At 35.2% G+C, this 19,120-nt stretch overlaps 1 protein-coding gene across 1 annotated transcript; it reads left to right on the top strand.

The window, feature by feature from the left end:
* LOC133337648 (odorant receptor 49b) lies at window positions 1-9,831 on the top strand. The gene is made up of 6 exons (XM_061545856.1): window positions 1-294; window positions 2,757-3,166; window positions 3,349-3,448; window positions 3,503-3,604; window positions 6,852-6,959; window positions 9,713-9,831. The coding sequence occupies exons 1-6, from the start codon at window positions 1-3 to the stop codon at window positions 9,812-9,814; spliced, it is 1,116 nt and encodes a 371-aa protein (XP_061401840.1). The 3' UTR covers window positions 9,815-9,831.
* The last annotated feature ends 9,289 nt before the right edge of the window (window positions 9,832-19,120 follow it).

Here is a 19,120-nt window from a genome sequence, read left to right as displayed (position 1 = left end):
ATGTTCGAAGATATTCCATTGATTTATATGAATGTGAAAATTTTGAAATTTTGGTCACTGCTTTATGATCATAATTGGCGTCGTTATGTCACCATAATACCACCCACGTTTTTAGTCTTTACCCAATTCTATTATATGTTCATGACGGAAGAGGGTATCGATGCCATTATCAGAAATTCATATATGTTGGTACTGTGGTTCAATACCATCTTGAGGGCATATATTTTAATCAAGGATCGTGTGGAATATCAAAGTTTGCTGCAGGACTTGGAGACGTTCTTTTATGAGTTGGATGTGAGTAAGAACAACCGATGACAAAATATTTTTTTAACAAAACCACGCCTTGTGGGTCGTTGGAAAAATTATTCTTTAAAAAATCCACGCCTTGTGGGTCGTTGGAAAAAATATTCTTTAAAAAATCCACGCCTTTTTGGTCGTTGGAAAAATTATTCTTTAAAAAATCCACGCCTTTTTGGTCGTTGGAAAAATTATTCTTTAAAAAATTCACGCCTTATGGGTCGTTGGAACAATTATTCTTTAAAAAATCCACGCCTTATGGGTCGTTGGAAAAATTATTCTTTAAAAAATCCACTCCTTTCTGGTGGTTGGAAAAATTATTCTTTAAAAAATCCAAGCCTAATGGGTCGTTGAAAAAACATTTTTTAAAAAATCCAAGCCTAATGGGTCGTTGAAAAAACATTCTTTAAAAAATCCAAGCCTAATGGGTCGTTGAAAAAATATTTTTTAAAAAATCCACGCCTTATGGGTCGTTGAAAAAATATTTTTTAAAAAATCCACGCCTTATGGGTCGTTGAAAAAATATTTTTTAAAAAATCCGCGCCTTATGGGTCGTTGAAAAAATATTTTTTTTAAAAAATCCACGCCTTATGGGTCGATGAAAAAATATTCTTTAAAAAATCCACGCCTTATGGGTCGATGAAAAAATATTCTTTAAAAAATCCACGTCTTATGTGTCGATGAAAAAATATTCTTTATAAAATCCACGCCTTATGGGTCGTTGAAAAAATATTTTTTAAAAATTCCACGCCTTATGGGTCGTTGAAAAAATATTTTTTTAAAAAATCCTCGCCTTATGGGTCGTTGAAAAAATACTCTTTAAAAATCCATGCCTTATGGGTCTTTGAAAAAATTATTTTTTTAAAAAATCCACGCCTTTTTGGTCGTTGGAAAAATATTCTTTAAACAATCCACGCCTTATGGGTCGATGAAAAATATTTTTCAAAAAAATCCACGCCTTATGGGTCGTTGAAAAAATATTCTTTAAAAAATCCAGGCATATGGGTCCACGCCTTATGGGTCGATGAAAAAATATTTTTTTAAAAAATCCACGCCTTATGGGTCGATGAAAAAGTATTATTTAAAAAATCCTCGCAGGAAAAAATTCTTTAAAAAATCTAAGGTTTCCGTGATTGATTTTTATACCCTTCACCACATTGCGGTACAGGGTATTATGACTTTGTGCATATGTTTGTAACAGGCAAAAGGAAACGAGATAGACACATGGATCCTTTGGAGAATATGCATAGAATCACTTTCTGAGCCGATTTATGCATGTCCGTCAGTCTGTTCCGTCCGTAGATGTTAAATTGTAAACAAAGTACAGGTCGCATTTATGATCCGATTTGAATGAAATTTGGCATAGGTCACTTATTTGGCCCAAGGACGAACTCTATTGAAATTGAACGAAAATCGGTTCAGATTTAGATATAGCTCCCAAATATATTTTCGTCCGATTTAAGGTATATATTAAGGCTATATATTTTTCGATTTGCACGAAAATTGGCATAGAGTACTGAATTAAGTCCCGGTAGAACAAAATGAAAAAATTCGCTGTTGCAAACATAAATTAATTGCGGGCCCCCGGGCAGCCCCCCTTCGTACGTCCCTGGCTCCCATATATAGTTTCGTCCGATTTAAGGTACTAAATTAGAAGTACTAAATAAAGTACTAAATTAAGCCTAGAATTATGTGTGTCAAATCTCGTTGAAATCGCTTCCGATTTAGATATAGCTCCCATATATAATTCCGTCCGATCTAAGGTAAATGGGGCCCCAAAGTCCCTATATATCTTTCGATTTGCACAAAATCTGGCATAGAGTACTGAATTAAGCCTAGAATAATGGGTGTTAAATTTCGTGGAAGTCGCTTCCGATTTAGATATAGCTCCCATATATAGTTTCGTCCGATTTAAGGTAAATGGTGCACCAAAGTTCCTATATATTTTTCGATTTGCACGAAATTTGGCATAGAGTACTAAATTAAGCCTAGAATGATGTGTGTCAAATTTCGTGGAAATCGCTTCCGATTTAGATATAGCCCCCATATATATTTCCGTCCGATCTAAGGTAAATGGGGCTCCAAAGTCCCTATATATCTTTTGATTTGGACAAAATCTGGCATAGAGTACTGAATTAAGCCTAGAATGATGTGTGTCAAATTTTCGTGAAAATTGGTTAAGTTTTAGATATAGCTCAAATATATATTTTCGATATAATTAGCTTTAAATCTATTTACAAATTATGGCATAGGTTGCAGAATGGCATGTGTTGGTACTGATGTTAGTCGGTTTAGATATAGATAAATATCGCATATTTAAGTTCGTTCAATTTCATGTCAATGTTCCTTTGAAAAGGCGACGTCTGCTAGGATACATATGTAGTCGGCCCAGTCCGACTTTACTACTTTCCTTACTGGTTTTAAATTAAAAAAATAATTTTTTGTTGGTTTTTTTTCAGAAATCCAATGATGCCATTGTCCGCGACCTATTAACCAGTGTCAATTCCAATGGCCGAGTTATGGCACGTGGTAATCTCTTTTTGGGTCTGCTAACCTGCATTGGTTTTGGTTTGTATCCCCTGCTGGCAGCTGAAAGAGTCCTACCGTTTGGTAGCATCATTCCCGGCGTCAATGAATATCAATCGCCTTTCTATGAATGTTGGTATATTTTTCAAATGTTGATCACCCCAATTGGCTGTTGCATGTATATACCCTATACAAGTTTGATTGTATCCCTTATTATGTTCGGTATTGTGATGTGTAAATATTTGCAACGTCGTCTGGCGACATTGAGTCGTTTCAAAGGAAATCCGGAATGGATTCATGTTGAAGTTGTTGAGTGCATTAAATATCAGAAGAAGATCATTGAGTGAGTATGCGGAAGAAAATAAAATGTATTTTTTAAAGGTTCTAAAATAGACTGAAGCCCATCAGTAATTGACGAAAATTGAACGAGCCTTCTCTTACTTATTTTTTTTATTTTACTCAACAGTAATAGGTTTTAAATATATTTTTTTTTAATTTGAAAATAAATTTCAATTGCATTTTTAGATATTGTGATACTGTGAACCGTCTAACAACTTTCATGTTTCTCTTGGAATTTGTGGCCTTTGGTACCCTGCTCTGTGCTTTGCTATTTCTCTTGATATTTGTAAGTTGAGCTAATCATAAAATTGCAGATTTTATTTCATAGTATCTTATTTAGGTGGACTCGGCTGCCCAGGCAATTATTGTCTGTGCCTATATAACAATGATATTTTGTCAGATATTGGCATTATATTGGTATGCGAATGAATTGAAAGAACAGGTAAATGGGAAATGTGACCAGACTGTTTGATAGATCAATCGGTCGATATAAAATGGGGACATTTTTTCTATATATGACCTGATTTTAATTTTAATCAAACTTATGGGTATGTGCAAATCGTCTTTATACCCTCCGCCACACAGGGTATTATGCCTTTGTGCATATGTTTGTAAGAGGCAAAAATAATCGAGATAGACCCATGGTTCCTTTTGAGAATATGCATAGAATCACTTTCTGAGGCGATTTATGCGTGTCCGTCTGTCCGTGAGTCCGTCCATGTATTTTTGGTGAACAAAGTACAGGTCGCATTTATGATCCGATTTGGATGAAATTTTGTACAGGTCAATTATTTGGCCCAAGGACGAACCCGAAATTGGCAAAAATCGGTTCAGATTTAGATATAGCTCCCATATATATTTTCGTTCGATTTAATGTAAATGGTGCACCAAAATCCCTATATATCTCTCGATTTGCACGAAATTTGGCACAGCGTAATGAATTAGTCCTAGAATGATGTGTGTTAGGTTTCCTGAAAATCGGTGCACCAAAGTCCCTATATATCTTTCGATTTGTACGAAATTGGGCACAGCGTAATGAATAGGGCCTAGAATGATGTGTGTTAAGTTTCCTGAAAATCGGTTCAGATTTAGATATAGCTCCCGTATATATTTTCGTCCGATTTAATGTAAATGGTGCACCAAAGTCCCTATATATCTTTCGATTTGTACGAAATTTGGCAAAGCGTAATGAATTACGTCTAGAATGATGTGTGTTAAGTTTCCGCAAAATTGGTTCAGATTTAGATATAGCTCCCATATACATTTTCGTCCGATTTAATGTTAATGGTGCACCAAAGTCCCTATATATCTTTCGATTTGTACGAAATTTGGCACAGCGTAATTAATTAGGCCTAGAATGGTGTGTATTAAGTTTCCTGAAAATCGGTTCAGATTTAGATATAGCTCCCATATATATTTTCGTCCGATTTAATGTAAACGGTGCACCAAAGTCCCTTAAAATCTGTCTATTAGCTCGAAATTTGGCACAGCGTAATGAATTAGTCCTAGAATGATGTGTGTTAAGTTTCCTGAAAATTGGTTCAGATTTAGATATAGCTCCCATATATATTTTCGTCCGATTTAATGTAAATGGTGCACCAAAGTCCCTATATATCTTTCGATTTGCACGAAATTTGGCACAGCGTAATAAATTAGGTATAGAGTGATGTGTGTTAAGTTTCCTGAAAATTGGTTTAGATTTAGATATAGCTCCCATATATATTTTCGTCCGATTTAATGTAAACGGTGCACCAAAGTCCCTATATATCTTTCGATTTGTACGAAATTTGGCAAAGCGTAATTAATTAGGTCCAGAATGATGTGTGTTAAGTTTCCTGAAAATCGGTTCAGATTTAAATATAGCTCCCTATATATTTTCGTCCGATTTAATGTAAATGGTGCACCAAAGTCCCTTAAAATCTGTCTATTAGCTCGAAATTTGGCACAGCGTAAAGAATTAGGCCTAGAATGATGTGTGTTAAGTTTCCTGAAAATTGGTTCAGATTTAGTTATAGCTCCCATATATATTTTCGTCCGATTCAATGTAAATGGCGCACCAAAGTCCCTTAAAATCTGTCTATTAGCTCGAAATTTGGCACAGCGTAATAAATTAGGTATAGAATGATGTGTGTTAGGTTTCCTGAAAATCAGTTCAGATTTAGATATAGCTCCCGTATTAGATATAACTCCCATATACATTTTCGTCCGATTTATTGTAAATGGTACACCAAAGTCCCTTAACATCTTTCTATTAGCTCGAAATTGGGCACAGCGTAATGAATTAGTCCTAGAATGATGTGTGTTGAGTTTCCTGAAAATCGGTTCAGATTTAGATATAACTCCCATATATATTTTCGCCCGATTTAAGGTAAACGGTGCACCAAAGTCCCTATATATCTTTCGATTTGTACGAAATTTTGCACAGCGTAATGAAATATGCCTTGAATGATGTGTTAAGTTTCCAGAAAATCGGTTCAGATTTAGATATAGCTCCCATATATATTTTCGTCCGATTTAATGTAAATGGTGTATCAAAGTCCCTATATATCTCTCGATTTGCACGAAATATGGCACAGCGTAATAAATTAGGTATAGAATGATGTGTGTTAAGTTTCCTGAAAATCGGTTCAGATTTAGATATAGCTCCCATATATAATTTCGTCCGATTTAATGTAAATGGTGCACCAAAGTCCCTATATATCTTTCGATTTGTACGAAATTTGGCACAGCGTAATCAATTAGGCATAGAATGATGTGTGTTAAGTTTACTGAAAATCGGTTCAGATTTAGATATAGCTCCCGTATATATTTTCATCCGATTTAATGTAAATGGGGCACCAAAGTCCTTATATATATTTCGATTTGCACGAAATTTGGCAAAGCGTAATTAATTAGGTCTAGAATGATGTGTGTTAAGTTTCCTGAAAATCGGTTCAGATTTAGATATAGCTCCCATATATATTTTCGTCCGATTTAATGTAAATGGTGCACCAAAGTCCCTATATATCTTTCGATTTGTACGAAATTTGGCACAGCGTAATAAATTAGGTATAGAATGATGTGTGTTAAGTTTCCTGAAAATTGGTTCAGATTTAGTTATAGCTCCCATATATATTTTCGTCCGATTTAATGTAAATGGTGCACCAAAGTCCCTTAAAATCTGTCTATTAGCTCGACATTTGGCACAGCGTAGTGAATTAGGCCCAGAATGAAGTATGTAAAGTTTCCTGAAAATCGGTTCAGATTTAGATATAGCTCCCATATATATTTTCATCCGATTTAATGTAAATGGTGCACCAAAGTCCCTATATATCTTTCGATTTGTACGAAATTTGGCTCAGCGTAATGAATTGCAGAATGATCCAATTGCATTTTACTGGTCCTTTAAAAATGCGACGTCTGGTAGGATTCATCTGTTGCATAAATATCCAAAGTGGTGAAGGGTATCATATAGTCGGATCCGTCCGACTTTACTACTTTCCGTGCTGGGTTTTCCTTGTAATTGAAATGAAATTTTATTTTCTTGAACATAAAAAATATTAATCACATTCTAATATTGAAATCGAGCAATGACTACAAACTAATTAATCATCGATTTTACTTAAATTTCATTCTCTCTATCTCTTTCTCTCTAATTTACTCTCTCTCTCTCTCTCTCTCTTTTCTTGATAATTTCTTTCACTCCATAGAATCTATCAATCGCTGCCGCTGCCTATGAAACGGAATGGTTCACCTTTGATATACCTGTTCAGAAGTTAATTCTTCTGATGATAATGAGAGCACAGAAACCATGCACGGTAAGTGTTAGCTGCAATGAGTTCTCAAGTTGGTAAGTGACAGTTAACATTGCTGAGCTGACACAAATGTCAATTCAATTAAAACTGAATCGAATTGGTCGCTCTTCTTGGTCACGATCAAATTGAAATGTAATTTCTGTTAATAGCCAATATCAAATGCTTTGCACTCAAATTGAAAGTTAACAGAAGAAGAAGATGGAAATGAAGTGTGCTAGATGTCGTGTCAGTTCGATTAATGGGAACTCATTAAACTCTTGGAAAATTCCACCAATGCGATTTAATGAAATCGATAGAAGTGAATTAGTGCTGACAGAAGCGGCCGTAAGAGCAGGAGAAGTAACAAGGAACATTTACCCAGTAACGATTTTCCAGTAATATCAGCTGATTTTTAATCAGCCGTTTTCTGGTCATATGTGACAATAAATTTTATATTCCGAGAAAAAAATAAATAAAAATTTAATTTTTTTGCCAAAGTAATCTATATATATAAAAGAGCTTAGAGTTAAGTGAGTGAGGGAGTGAGTGAGTGACTGACTGACAGATCATCGCCCAGAAGAAACGGCTGAAGCTAGAAGCTTGAAATTTTGTGTGTGGGTTGTTGTTGGTGTATATGCGTGAGATAAGGCTGGGTTTTTGGAAATTCGAACCAGAAGGGTACGAAAAGTACTAAAATGTACCAAATATGGTACCCTTTGTATTAGGCGAACGGGAAGAGCTAGAATTCTGAAAATTGGAATGTGGGTCACTGATGGAAAGTTAGAAAGCTGTACAAAAGGGTTTTTGGAAATTCGACTTATAAGTGTACTAAACGTACTAAATTTAGTTCTTATTCTACATATATTGAACATATATAGCTAAAATCTTGAAATTTTATAGAGAATACAGGTTGGGAAGTGGTGTTGATGTATGGAAATGGTTTAAGATTTTCGTACTTATGTTTTTTTAAAAAGTACTAAATGGTACTAAATTTGGTAGTATTTGCATTTAGTTGAGTGTATATAGATGGAATCCTGAAAATCGGAATTAGGACTACTGTTGGAATGCAGGATTGAGGTAGCTTTAAAAAATCGTACTTTTGTGTACGAAAAGTACTTAATGGTACTAAATTTGGTGCAAGCTGGATTTCAGTTCACAGATAGAGGTGGTGTCTTGAAATTGGAAATTAAAATGACTGTTACAGTGTAGAATTGAGGTAGTTTTGGGAATTCGTACTTATTGGTACGAAAAGTACTAAATGGCACTAAATATAGTACAATTTGGATTTTGCTTAAACGGATGAGCTTAAACCCGGAAATTTGGAATTCTGATTACGGTTGAAGTTTGAGCTATACACACATCTTTGGAAATTCGTATTTGTGTGTACGAAAAGTACTAAACGGCACTAGATATGGTACAATTTCGATTTGGGTGAACAGAGAGAGAGCTGGAAACGTAAAATTTGGAATAATGGTTGCTTTTAGAATATAGAATTAAGGTATGGAATCATAGTACTTATGTGTACTAAATGGTACTATATTTGGTACAACTTGATTAAGTGTGAATGGATAGAGTTGGACTCCAGAATTTGTGGGATTGACGTAGTTTAGGAAATTCTTAATTATAGAAACAAAAAGTAGCGTTGAGATCCTGAAACTTTGAATTAATATTACTGTTGGAGTACAGGATTGAAATATGTCGGTAGTTTTGAAAATTTGTCATTACGTGTACTAAATGGTACTAAATTTGGTACAGTTTAGATCAGAGTGAATGGATAGAGATGGAAAATTTAAATTTGGAATGCAAATCACAGGATTAAGGTAGTATTGGAAGCACTAAATGGCACTAAATAGGGTACAATTCGTTTTGTGTGAGCGGGAATCCTAAAATTTTGAATCAAAATTAAGGGTGGAGTGTAGAATTGAGATATGGAGGTAGTTTTGTACTATGTACTAAATGGTACTAAGTTTAGTGCAATTTGGATTTAAATGAAATGATAGAGAAAGAAATAAAAAAAATATATTTGAAAATAAAATTACTGTTAGAGTATAGGATTGTGACAGTATTGAAAATTCAAACTTAAAGTATGAAAATTACTAAATGGTACTAAATATGCTACAATTTGGATTTATGTGAAAGGATAGGGTTGGAGTGTGGAATTGAGGAAGTTTGATAAAATCGTACTTACCTCTACGAAAAGTAATAAATGGTACTAAATTTGGTTGGAATATGGTTGAAAAGTACAGAGTGGTACCAAATCTGGTACAATTTGGTTTTTGATGAACAGACAGAGTTGGAATTCTTAAATTTTGACTTACGATTACTATTTGAAATCAGGATTGAGGTATATTTGGAAATTCGTACTTATGATTACGAAAAGCACTTAATTTGGATTTTGGTGAAATTAATTAAGTTTTAGAAATTCTTACTTATGAGTATGATGGTACTAAATTTGGAACAATTTGATTTGGTTGGAACCTAAGATTTGAAAAATATGAAGTGTAGTAGTGAAGACTCGAATTGGTCTTATGAATAGTAAATACAATAGCAAATGCACTAAATTTCGATTCGGAAACCTAAAGTTTGTAATGTGGGTCACTGACGGAGAGTTAGAAAGAAGTACCAAAAAGGTGTTTATACTAACTGGTACTAAATTTAGTGGTGGTGGTAGACTTGAAAATGTGTAATTATGTGTTCGAAAAGTACTAAATGGAAGTAATTGCGGAACCTCTACATATAGTAATAACATATTTATTTTTCTTTTCTTTCCATTGCAGATCAAAGTTGGCAACATTTATCCGATGACATTGGAATTGTTTCAGGCTTTGCTAAATGCCTCGTATTCGTATTTTACTCTACTGAAACGAGTTTATGGCTAAGCGATAAGCAGAAAATTAAAATATGAATTATTGTACTACAAGTATTGCACCAATTTATTAAAAAATAAATATGTTAGTAGTGTGGTTATAAAAAATACTCGTAATTATATGCACTTTTAGACTACTGTCATATTTTGGGATAGATGATGGACCTATATATCTTATATAAATCTATGGGTAGTATATATATATATATATATATATATATATTAAGGTCAGGTAGGTTTAGCGCACACAAAATTTTTTTGGGAGTTTTACTACAAGAAGTGGAATCCATCAATCCCATTTTCGGTCTACACCTGAGTTGGATAAACGCAGCCCACCCTCACTCCTCCATTTACGATTTTAAATTTTCATGATTTTCATAATTATACCCTACACAACTATGTTGTCAGGGTATTATAGCTTTGTGCAGCCAGAAGAGTTTATAACGCCGCGAAATATTGGTCCTAGACCCACCTTTAGGTATACCGATCGTCATATCTCGACTAGCTGAGTCGATCTAGATATGTGTGTCCGTCCGTCCGTCTGTCCATTATATTTTGTAAACACGATACAGGCCACAGTTATGGACCAATCTTCAAGAAATTTTGCATGTAGGGTTCTGGCCAATGAAGAGCCCTATTGTTTTTGGTAAAGATCGGTTAATATCTAGGGGATGAAATGGACCAAATACTTAATTTTTATCGGTTTTTCTGGTCGCTCTAGAGGCCGCAATTATGACCCAAACATCGCGAAATAAGAATAAGCATGTCTGTTTTGATAAGGATCGGTCAATATTTAGCGGGTCAAATGGACCCTGACTTTTGTGTGAAAAATTACAAAATTTGTATACTATAGCGTATAGATTTACCAATTATATGGTCGTATGTACTCAGATGTGGGAGTTGCACTTAAATATTTATAGGTGCTTATGTATTCAGATATTATTTAGTAACCCTTTACCACACTAGAGGGCGGAAATGTAGCGCTGATCGCTTTAAACTGTTCCATGAAGTTCCAGTTATGGCCAAGGTTAACGCCTGCAATTTTCGGTGACGATCAGATAATTATATTGTGATGAAGTGAACCGAAAACTTAATTTTTTGTGTTTTTTCGAGTCGATCTATAGGCTCTAATGGGAATAAGAAGGTCACAACACAAGGGAAGGGAATCTGGACAAGTAATGAGAAAGGCTGTACTGAACATTAGTAATAATTGTCGGTCTCTAGTTGGTCCAGATTGTTCAAATGTCGCGAAATATTGTCCAAGCTCAGAATATAGAGCCACAGAAAGTTAGTTTTTCGTGGAAGTTGTGTAGGGTATCACATGGTCGGCCCCGTCCGACTATACTGCTCCGCTCACTGGTTTTTTTGATACAAAAGGGAAGACAAATAATTAACATTTTTTTGTTATTGTTATTTTTTGTGATTAAAAAAGTCCTTTTTCATGGCGGACATAACTCCTCACTGGAACGGAATCCGAAAATTCCAACGGTGTTAGTACATGTCTAGCTATCGTATGAATTAGGATTATTGGCTTCGTTCAAAAATTAACGAAATGGCGGACGTTTGAAAAAAGTTTTTTTTGGCAAAAATCGTCTATTTTTTTTTCGATCAAAAATAGGCGTTAACAAGTAGAAAAGCGTTAAGTTCGGCCGGGCCGAATTTTGGATACCCTCCACCATAGATATATTGACAGATACTTAAAATGAAAATAGAGGGAACATAGCAAAAAGTGGACAGAAAATTTAGATTTTATCCAAACATTGCCCATCTTATTATTTCTTCCAAACTTAGTTCAAATTCGAAGATGGGGAATATTGGTCCACTCCTTTTGCAACGTCCACACAGGGGCTAGGTCTAAATGCCTAAGCCTTACGTTCTATTTTTTTTATCTCGCTATCCTCCGCAGGTGAAATGTTTACAACAGAGTCTAGAACCAAACTCAAAACGCGGAACAAAAAGGGGGCCAATATTAATATTTTTGGTAAGGAGATTTGTTACCATATACAACTACAAAATACCAAATTGCAGCAAATTTGGTTGAAAAACGCGCTCAAGAACCTCAAAATACGGGGGGTACCCTTATATGGGGGCTATACGAAAAAAATGTATCTATATTTATAATTTTTTGTGGAGAGATTTGGTACCTATTAAGAACTCAAAATATAAAATTACAGCTAATTCGGCGGAAAAATACGATCGAAACCCCCAAAATACTGAAAATTAGGAGGTACCGTTATATGTGGGCTACCAGAAAAAGTAGACCTATTTTTATAATTTTTTGTGGAGACATTAAGTACCCAATAAGAACCCAATGTTGCAAATTTCACCGAATTTGGTTGAAAAACACGCTCAAGAACCCCAAAATACCGAAAATTGGGGGGTACCCTTATATGGGAGCTATGCCTAAACGTGAACCGATAAAGCCATCTTCGAACTTGACCTGCCTGCAGCCAATCGACTACTCTATGCTAAATTTGGCGATCTATCTCAATTCGTTTAGACGCTAGAGTGATTACAACAGACAGACGGACATGGCTATATCGTCATAGAATTTTACGCTGATCAAGAATATATATACTTTATAGGGTCGGAAATGATTATTTCGATGAGTTACAAACGGAAAAACAAAATTAATAATTATAAAAAGCATACAGTTCGCGTATTCGTTTAAATCAGTTGATGCGCATACGGTATAAACCGTATCAATCTCTTTAAATAATTATGCATTTTTTGAGGTTTCATTAAGCGGCCAAAGTGTGCCGCTCGATGCACTTTACTATGCATAAACCCTAAAAATTACTGAAAATGGCTCAACGTGCATACGATTTTTATGCGCATCCGATTTCAATAATCTCCTATAAAAATACACAAAAGTACACCTATCTTAAAAGGATCGGTTAAGAACCGCGGATGTGCCTCCACAATCGATTTTAGATAAAATACGCATATTATTCGCGTATCGATATATTTTTGACCTATTTACACACAGATTCGCGAATATGATAACACAAGAATGAATGTATGTGAAATCAATTCGAAGAAAAACGCGATTATCGCCCATGTGACATGTTCCGAGAGTTTTTGAATTCCCATACTTTTTTATATTCCCATGTTGTGCAAAATGGTGTGCTCAATTTCGAGCGAAAGTGCGGCTCGAAAGCATAGCTTTGTTCAATATGTTACGAACTGTGTTCAATAAAAAACCTGTATGTCATTGGAATTTGCTATTTCTTTAACAACAAAATTAAAAAAAATACCTGCTGGCTTATTAATTGCCCTGGTTTTTACCAGAAAAAGAGTAATGGTACTGGAACGTGTTGAATGACGTCAACTTAGGAACGAATCGGACCCAACGGATATGCCCAAATCTGTGTATGTAGTTGTGATAATTACTCCAAGGACCTAAGCTACCAATAATGTTTATGGTTTCGTATGTCTTTTTAGGATAAATAAAGAAGCATTTATGCATATTTTGAGAGAAGTTGGTCCTTTCATACACAAGGGCTTAAGATTTCTGGTTATTGGTGGGTTTTAGGGGGTAGTGGCAAATGATTTAAATATAGGTGTTGATCCACAACAATGTGTAAAATATTTTGGAGAGTAATGAAAGTCCTGGAAGACAAAGTGTGTGCAGCGTAGATAAATATTAGTTTGAGTGATGATGAAATGAGGTTATCCAAATTGCATTTTTATGGACATTTCGGATTTCCAAATACGCGGAATATCTGAGCAACATGTATAACTATACATGTTGCTCAGATTTTCCGCGTATTTAATTTTACGAGAAAAACCAATGTAAATACTGTACTTTTAAATATTGTAAAAAACACGTTAAATATTACTTCTGCGTTCTTTTTTAATTTGTATGAGCTCAGAAAAACACGTACGATCTTATTTCTTTTTCAATTCACAAGGCTATATCAAATTATTATCAAAATAACTTTTTTCATTTCTTCCCACATTCAAGGTATCTATATCCGGCGTTTTATTGGGCATGGATAGGCTCATTAGAAAAAACTGAAATTACGCGGGGTTCCACGGAATTTGAATGGACTTTCTTAATTTTAGACTCAAAAAATAGGTTTTTTATAAAAATTTACGCACCAAATTTTCGTCTTTGGGACCCAATCGCAAAGAAGCTACGGTGAACACATTCATGAGATATACACTAAACGAAGCAAAATCACGAGTTCTACAATCCTATAATCAGTTTAGTCCGAAAAATTCAAAAAACAACGAAAATCCGGCTTCAAAATCCAAAATATGTTCATATTTCGCGAGTTATAACCTTGCAAACCTCAGTTTCAAGGAATTTAAACGATTTTTGTAATTTCCCATATATCTAAAGATACAAAAGGGAAGACAAATAATTAACAAAATGTTTTTGTTATTGTTATACCCTACACAACTATGTTGTCAGGGTATTATAGCTTTGTGCAGCCCCAAATGTTTGTAACGCCGCGAAATATTGGTCCTAGACCCACCTTTAAGTATACCGATCGTCATATCTCGACTAGCTGAGTCGATCTAGACATGTGTGTCCGTCCGTCCGTCCGTCCGTCTGTCCATTATAATTTGTAAACACGATACAGGCCACAGTTATGGACCAATCTTCACGAAATTTTGCATGTAGGATGGGTTCTGGCCAATGAAGACCCCTATTGTTTTTGGAAAAGATCGGTTAATATTTAGGGGATGAAATGGACCAAATACTAAATTTTTGTCGGTTTTTCTGGTCGCTCCAGAGGCCGCAATTATGGCCCAAACACCGCGAATTTTTGCATGGAGAAGGGGATCGGGTCAGAGAATAAGCATGCATGTTTTGATAAAGATCGGTCAATATTTAGCGGGTCAAATGGACCCTGACTTTTGTGTGAAAAATGACAAAATTTGTATTCTATGGCATATATATTTACTCCTGGAGGATGTAGACCCCAGGAGTTGATAGCACATCCAAGAGGAGTGGTTGGCCTTTAAATTGATACCAAATATAGTGATGTATCTACTCAGATGTGGGAGTTACAGTCAAATATTTACAGGTGCTTACGTATTCAGATATTATTCAGTAACCCATTACCACATTAGAGGGAGAAATATCGCGCTGATGGCTTTGAAATTTTTCATGAAGTTCCAGTTATGGTCAAGAACAACGCCTATAATTTTCGGTGATGATAAGATTAAAATTTTGGGATGAAATGGACCGAAAACATAATTTTTTGTGTGTTTTCGAGTAGAGTATAATCCGAAAATCACAACACAACCCACCGTGAAGGTAATCTGGACAAGTAATTAGAAGGACTGTACTGAATATTCGAAAAAAGTAAGGAAGAGGTGTTGTTAACCTCTAATCGGACAACAGGGGGCAAATATCACGAAATATTACTCAGACTCGGAATAAACATCCTCAGAAAGTCAGAGTTCGTGGTAGTTGTGTAGGGTATCGCATGGTCGGCCCCGTCCGACTATACTGCTCCGCTCACTGGTTTTATTTTTGTGATTAAAAAAGTCCTTATTTTTGATGGCGGGCATAACTCCTCACTGGAACGGAATCCGAAAATTCCAACGGTGTTAGTACATGTCTGGCTATCGTATGAACTAGGATTATCGTGCCCGTCATTCGTAAAAACTCTGGAGAAAAACGCGTTTAAAGTTTGAGAAGCCCTCTTGCCGTCACTTGATGCAAACACAATAAATCAGGTATATCAACAATTGTTGAGATTTTCACTTGCAATATTGTAATGTCCCTATAAATTAGTGAATTAGTGTAGGTTCGATAGAAATAAAATAAAAACAATAAATTTTTTGAAACCGAAAATAGGGGAGGCGGAGTCCCCTTAAAGGATAAGCAAATTATTTGACAAAGTTGTTCCTTGTAATTAATGAAACGTTCTTATTTTCGACGGCGGGCATGATTTCCGACTGGAACATCCAAATACAAAAAAATTCAAATTTCAATTTCGAAAACATCGCATTTCAATAACACCGCATAAAAATTTGAAAATGGATGATCTTTGTCTTTGTTATGAATTAAGGACGTGCAGATGAGATTATCTGCACAATATAGGCCGCACCAAGTATTATCACATCTTTCAATATGATCCTTAAGTACTTTATCAATTATCTAAGAAATTAATAAAATATAAAAACTTTAGACATACAGACCTTTATGCTGCAAATAAATGTACACATATAAATAAAACAATAAAATAACTTAATTTAATTGGTTTATTAATAATTTGTTTCATTTATATTTTTGGCTATTCAACAAATTTACATATTGTCAGCTCTTTAAATGCAGTGAATATTAAATGCAAAATTGTTTGTTTTTCAAAGACTGAATATTCAAAATACATTACTTGAGGGAAAGCCCAAAGCCAAGGCTTATCTTGGTTCCTTCTTCGTCTCACTTGTGGGTAGCTACTTCCATTATCCGTTGAAATAATTAGCTGTCATGTGCCGCGTGTAAACCCATAAGCATTATATAAATGGGTTGAGGCGTCGGGTTAGTTGCCCACACTTGAAAAACCCCTCCTACTATGAAAAAGCAAAAAAAAAACTGTAAGGAAAGTAGTAAAGTCGGACTGGGCCGACTATATGATACCCTTCACCACTTTGGGTATATTTTACATATGTATCCGAAAAGACGTCGCTGTACTGTGTCTCAATCAGACACCCATTGAATATTTGGCGTACAATTAACATAAATAAGTCGAAATTATATATGGAAGCTAAGTTATATCTATATCTGAATCGATTTCAAGCAAACCTGCCAGAGATCCATACCATAGTCAATCGAACTATGGTATGGATCTTTAGTGTTCACTTTGCTTAAAACCATCACATCATTCTAGACTTAATTTAGTACGCTATGCCAATATTCTTGCTTATAAAAAGATTTGCAGGGACTTTGGTGCACTATTTACCTAAAATCGGGCGAAACTATATATGGAAGCTATATCTAAATATGAACCGATTTTCACGAAACTTAGCACACGTCATTCTAGATCTAATTCTGTAGGCAATACCAAATTTCGTGCAAATCGAAAGATATATAGGGTCTTTGGTACACCATTTACCTAAAATCGGGCGATACTATATTGGAGCTACATCTAAATCTGAACGGATTTTCTCGAAACTTGGCACAAGATATTCTAGACTTAATTCAATACGCTATGCCAAAATTCGTGCAAATCAAATCATTTTCAGGGACTTTGGTGCACCATTTACCTAAAATCGGGTGAAACTATATATGGGAGCTATATCTAAATCTGAACCGATTTTCACGAAACTTGGCATACATCATTATAGACCTAATTCAGTAGGCTATACCAAATTTCGTGCAAATCGAAAGATATATAGGGTTCGTTCAATAGGGTTCGTCCTTGGGCCAAATAAGTGAGCTGTGCCAAATTTCATCCAAATCGGATCATAAATGCGACCTGTACTTTCTTTACAATTTAACATCAACAGACGGACGGACGGACATGCATAAATCGACTCAGAAAGTGATTCTATGCATATTCTCAAAAGGAACCATGGGTCTATCTCGATTCTTTTTGCCTGTTACAACCATATGCACAAAGACATAATACCCTGTACCACAGTGTGGTGAAGGGTATAAAAAAGAAGAAAACCAACAAAGATGCGATCTAATGCAACACGAAAACTCGAAGTCGAAAAGCTGCAAACACAACAGTGGCAAAGAATTGCTCACTGACTACAAACTGCAGCAAATGCAACTCTTGGGTACCAAAGACCATCACCATCAAGAAACCCGTGGTACGATCAGGAGTGTCGTAATGCTACTGAGGCGAATAACGCAGCGTATAGATCAACCCTGCAAACAATGCGGGAGAGAATTATCGGGAGAGAAGGAGAACCCTATTTTCAGAAAAAAGAAAAATGAACAAGACAAAAGTGAGCAAATCGAAATGTACAGGAGTCCGAATGAAGTCCGGAAATTTAACCATCGAGTAAAACACCAAACCGAAGGCTTTGGTGCATGCACATCCTCCTATAGAGATGAAGAAGGAAACCTTGTGACAGACACAGTTTTTGTTGTTGCCAAAGTTTTTGTTGTTGTAAAAAGTCGGTAGATTTTTTTTTACTGTATGACATGTCTTCAGTCAATTCGAAGTTAAATAGGTCTATAATGTACAAATGGAGTACGATGGAGTACAAATGGAAGTACAAATGGAGTACGAGTTGAATGAGAAGCCCGATTTCGGAAATTAATATCTAAGAACCCCAAATCCATTTGTAGAATTTGGAGTATGAAATATCCCCCACTGTGTTTCAACAACTAATGTGGAACAGACACAACATTGTCATAGACCTCAAACGAAGGAAAATGAAAGAAAATGAATGGTTTATTTAAGGGGACCCCCCCCATTCTCGGGGTCAAAATTTTTGTTGATATAATTCGAATCTACACTGATTAAAGAATGTCTCTACAAAATTTCAAGTGAAAATCTCAAGAACTCTTGAAGATATAGCCGATTTATTGTATCAGCATCAAGTGACGGCTGAAGGGCTTCTCAAACTTTAAACGCGTTTTTCTCTAAACATTTTTTTGCGAATGGCGGGCACGATAACTCAAAAACTAATAATCCAATCGGTTCCAAATTTTGCAACGTTTCTCTGGGAGTGTATAGCTCTCGTATGAACTAGGATAAAGCAAATCGGTGAAGATCTTCCTTATTTTTTAACTTGGTTTTTGGTAAAAAATCGGCGATTTTTCAAAAATATTTTTTCAAAGGTCCACCATTTTGTTAATTTTAGAGCGAAGTCAATAATCCTAGTTCATACGAGAGCCAGACATGTACTCTTTCTAACACCGTTGGAATTTTCGGATTCCGATGTTCCAGTGAGGAGTTATCATGCCCGCCATCAAAAATAAGGACTTTTCTTTAATTACAAAAAACAACAACAAAACAATAACAAAATTTTTTTGTAAATTATTTTTCTTCTCTTTTAAATCTTCAATTATATATGTGCAAAGTTACAAACCGTAACAAGCATTGGTATTGATTTACCAGCCCATTGAAAATCTTGAAAAAATAAAATCGAGAATGGGGGGGGGGTTCCCTTAACTAACTAGCCCGCGACCATTTAAAATATGGAAAATAAATCATGAGAAACCCACAAGGAGAGATGCAATGGCGTTTTACTCATGCAAGATTAAAAACTGAAATTATATACTAGCTGTATATGGGAAAGTACAAAAATCTTTTAAATTCCTTGAAACTGAGGTTTGCAAGGTTATAACTCGCGAAATATGAACATATTGCATATAATTTAAATTCATTTCTATAAAATG

The sequence above is a fragment of the Musca vetustissima genome, unplaced genomic scaffold, assembly GCF_032173495.1.
Source record: "Musca vetustissima isolate MV318-11 ecotype Yass unplaced genomic scaffold, APGP_CSIRO_Mvet_v1 utg25238, whole genome shotgun sequence".
NCBI classification, from domain to species: Eukaryota; Metazoa; Arthropoda; class Insecta; order Diptera; family Muscidae; genus Musca; species Musca vetustissima.
Note: the sequence above shows the minus strand (reverse complement) of the source record. Positions and strands in the feature narration are given on the sequence as shown.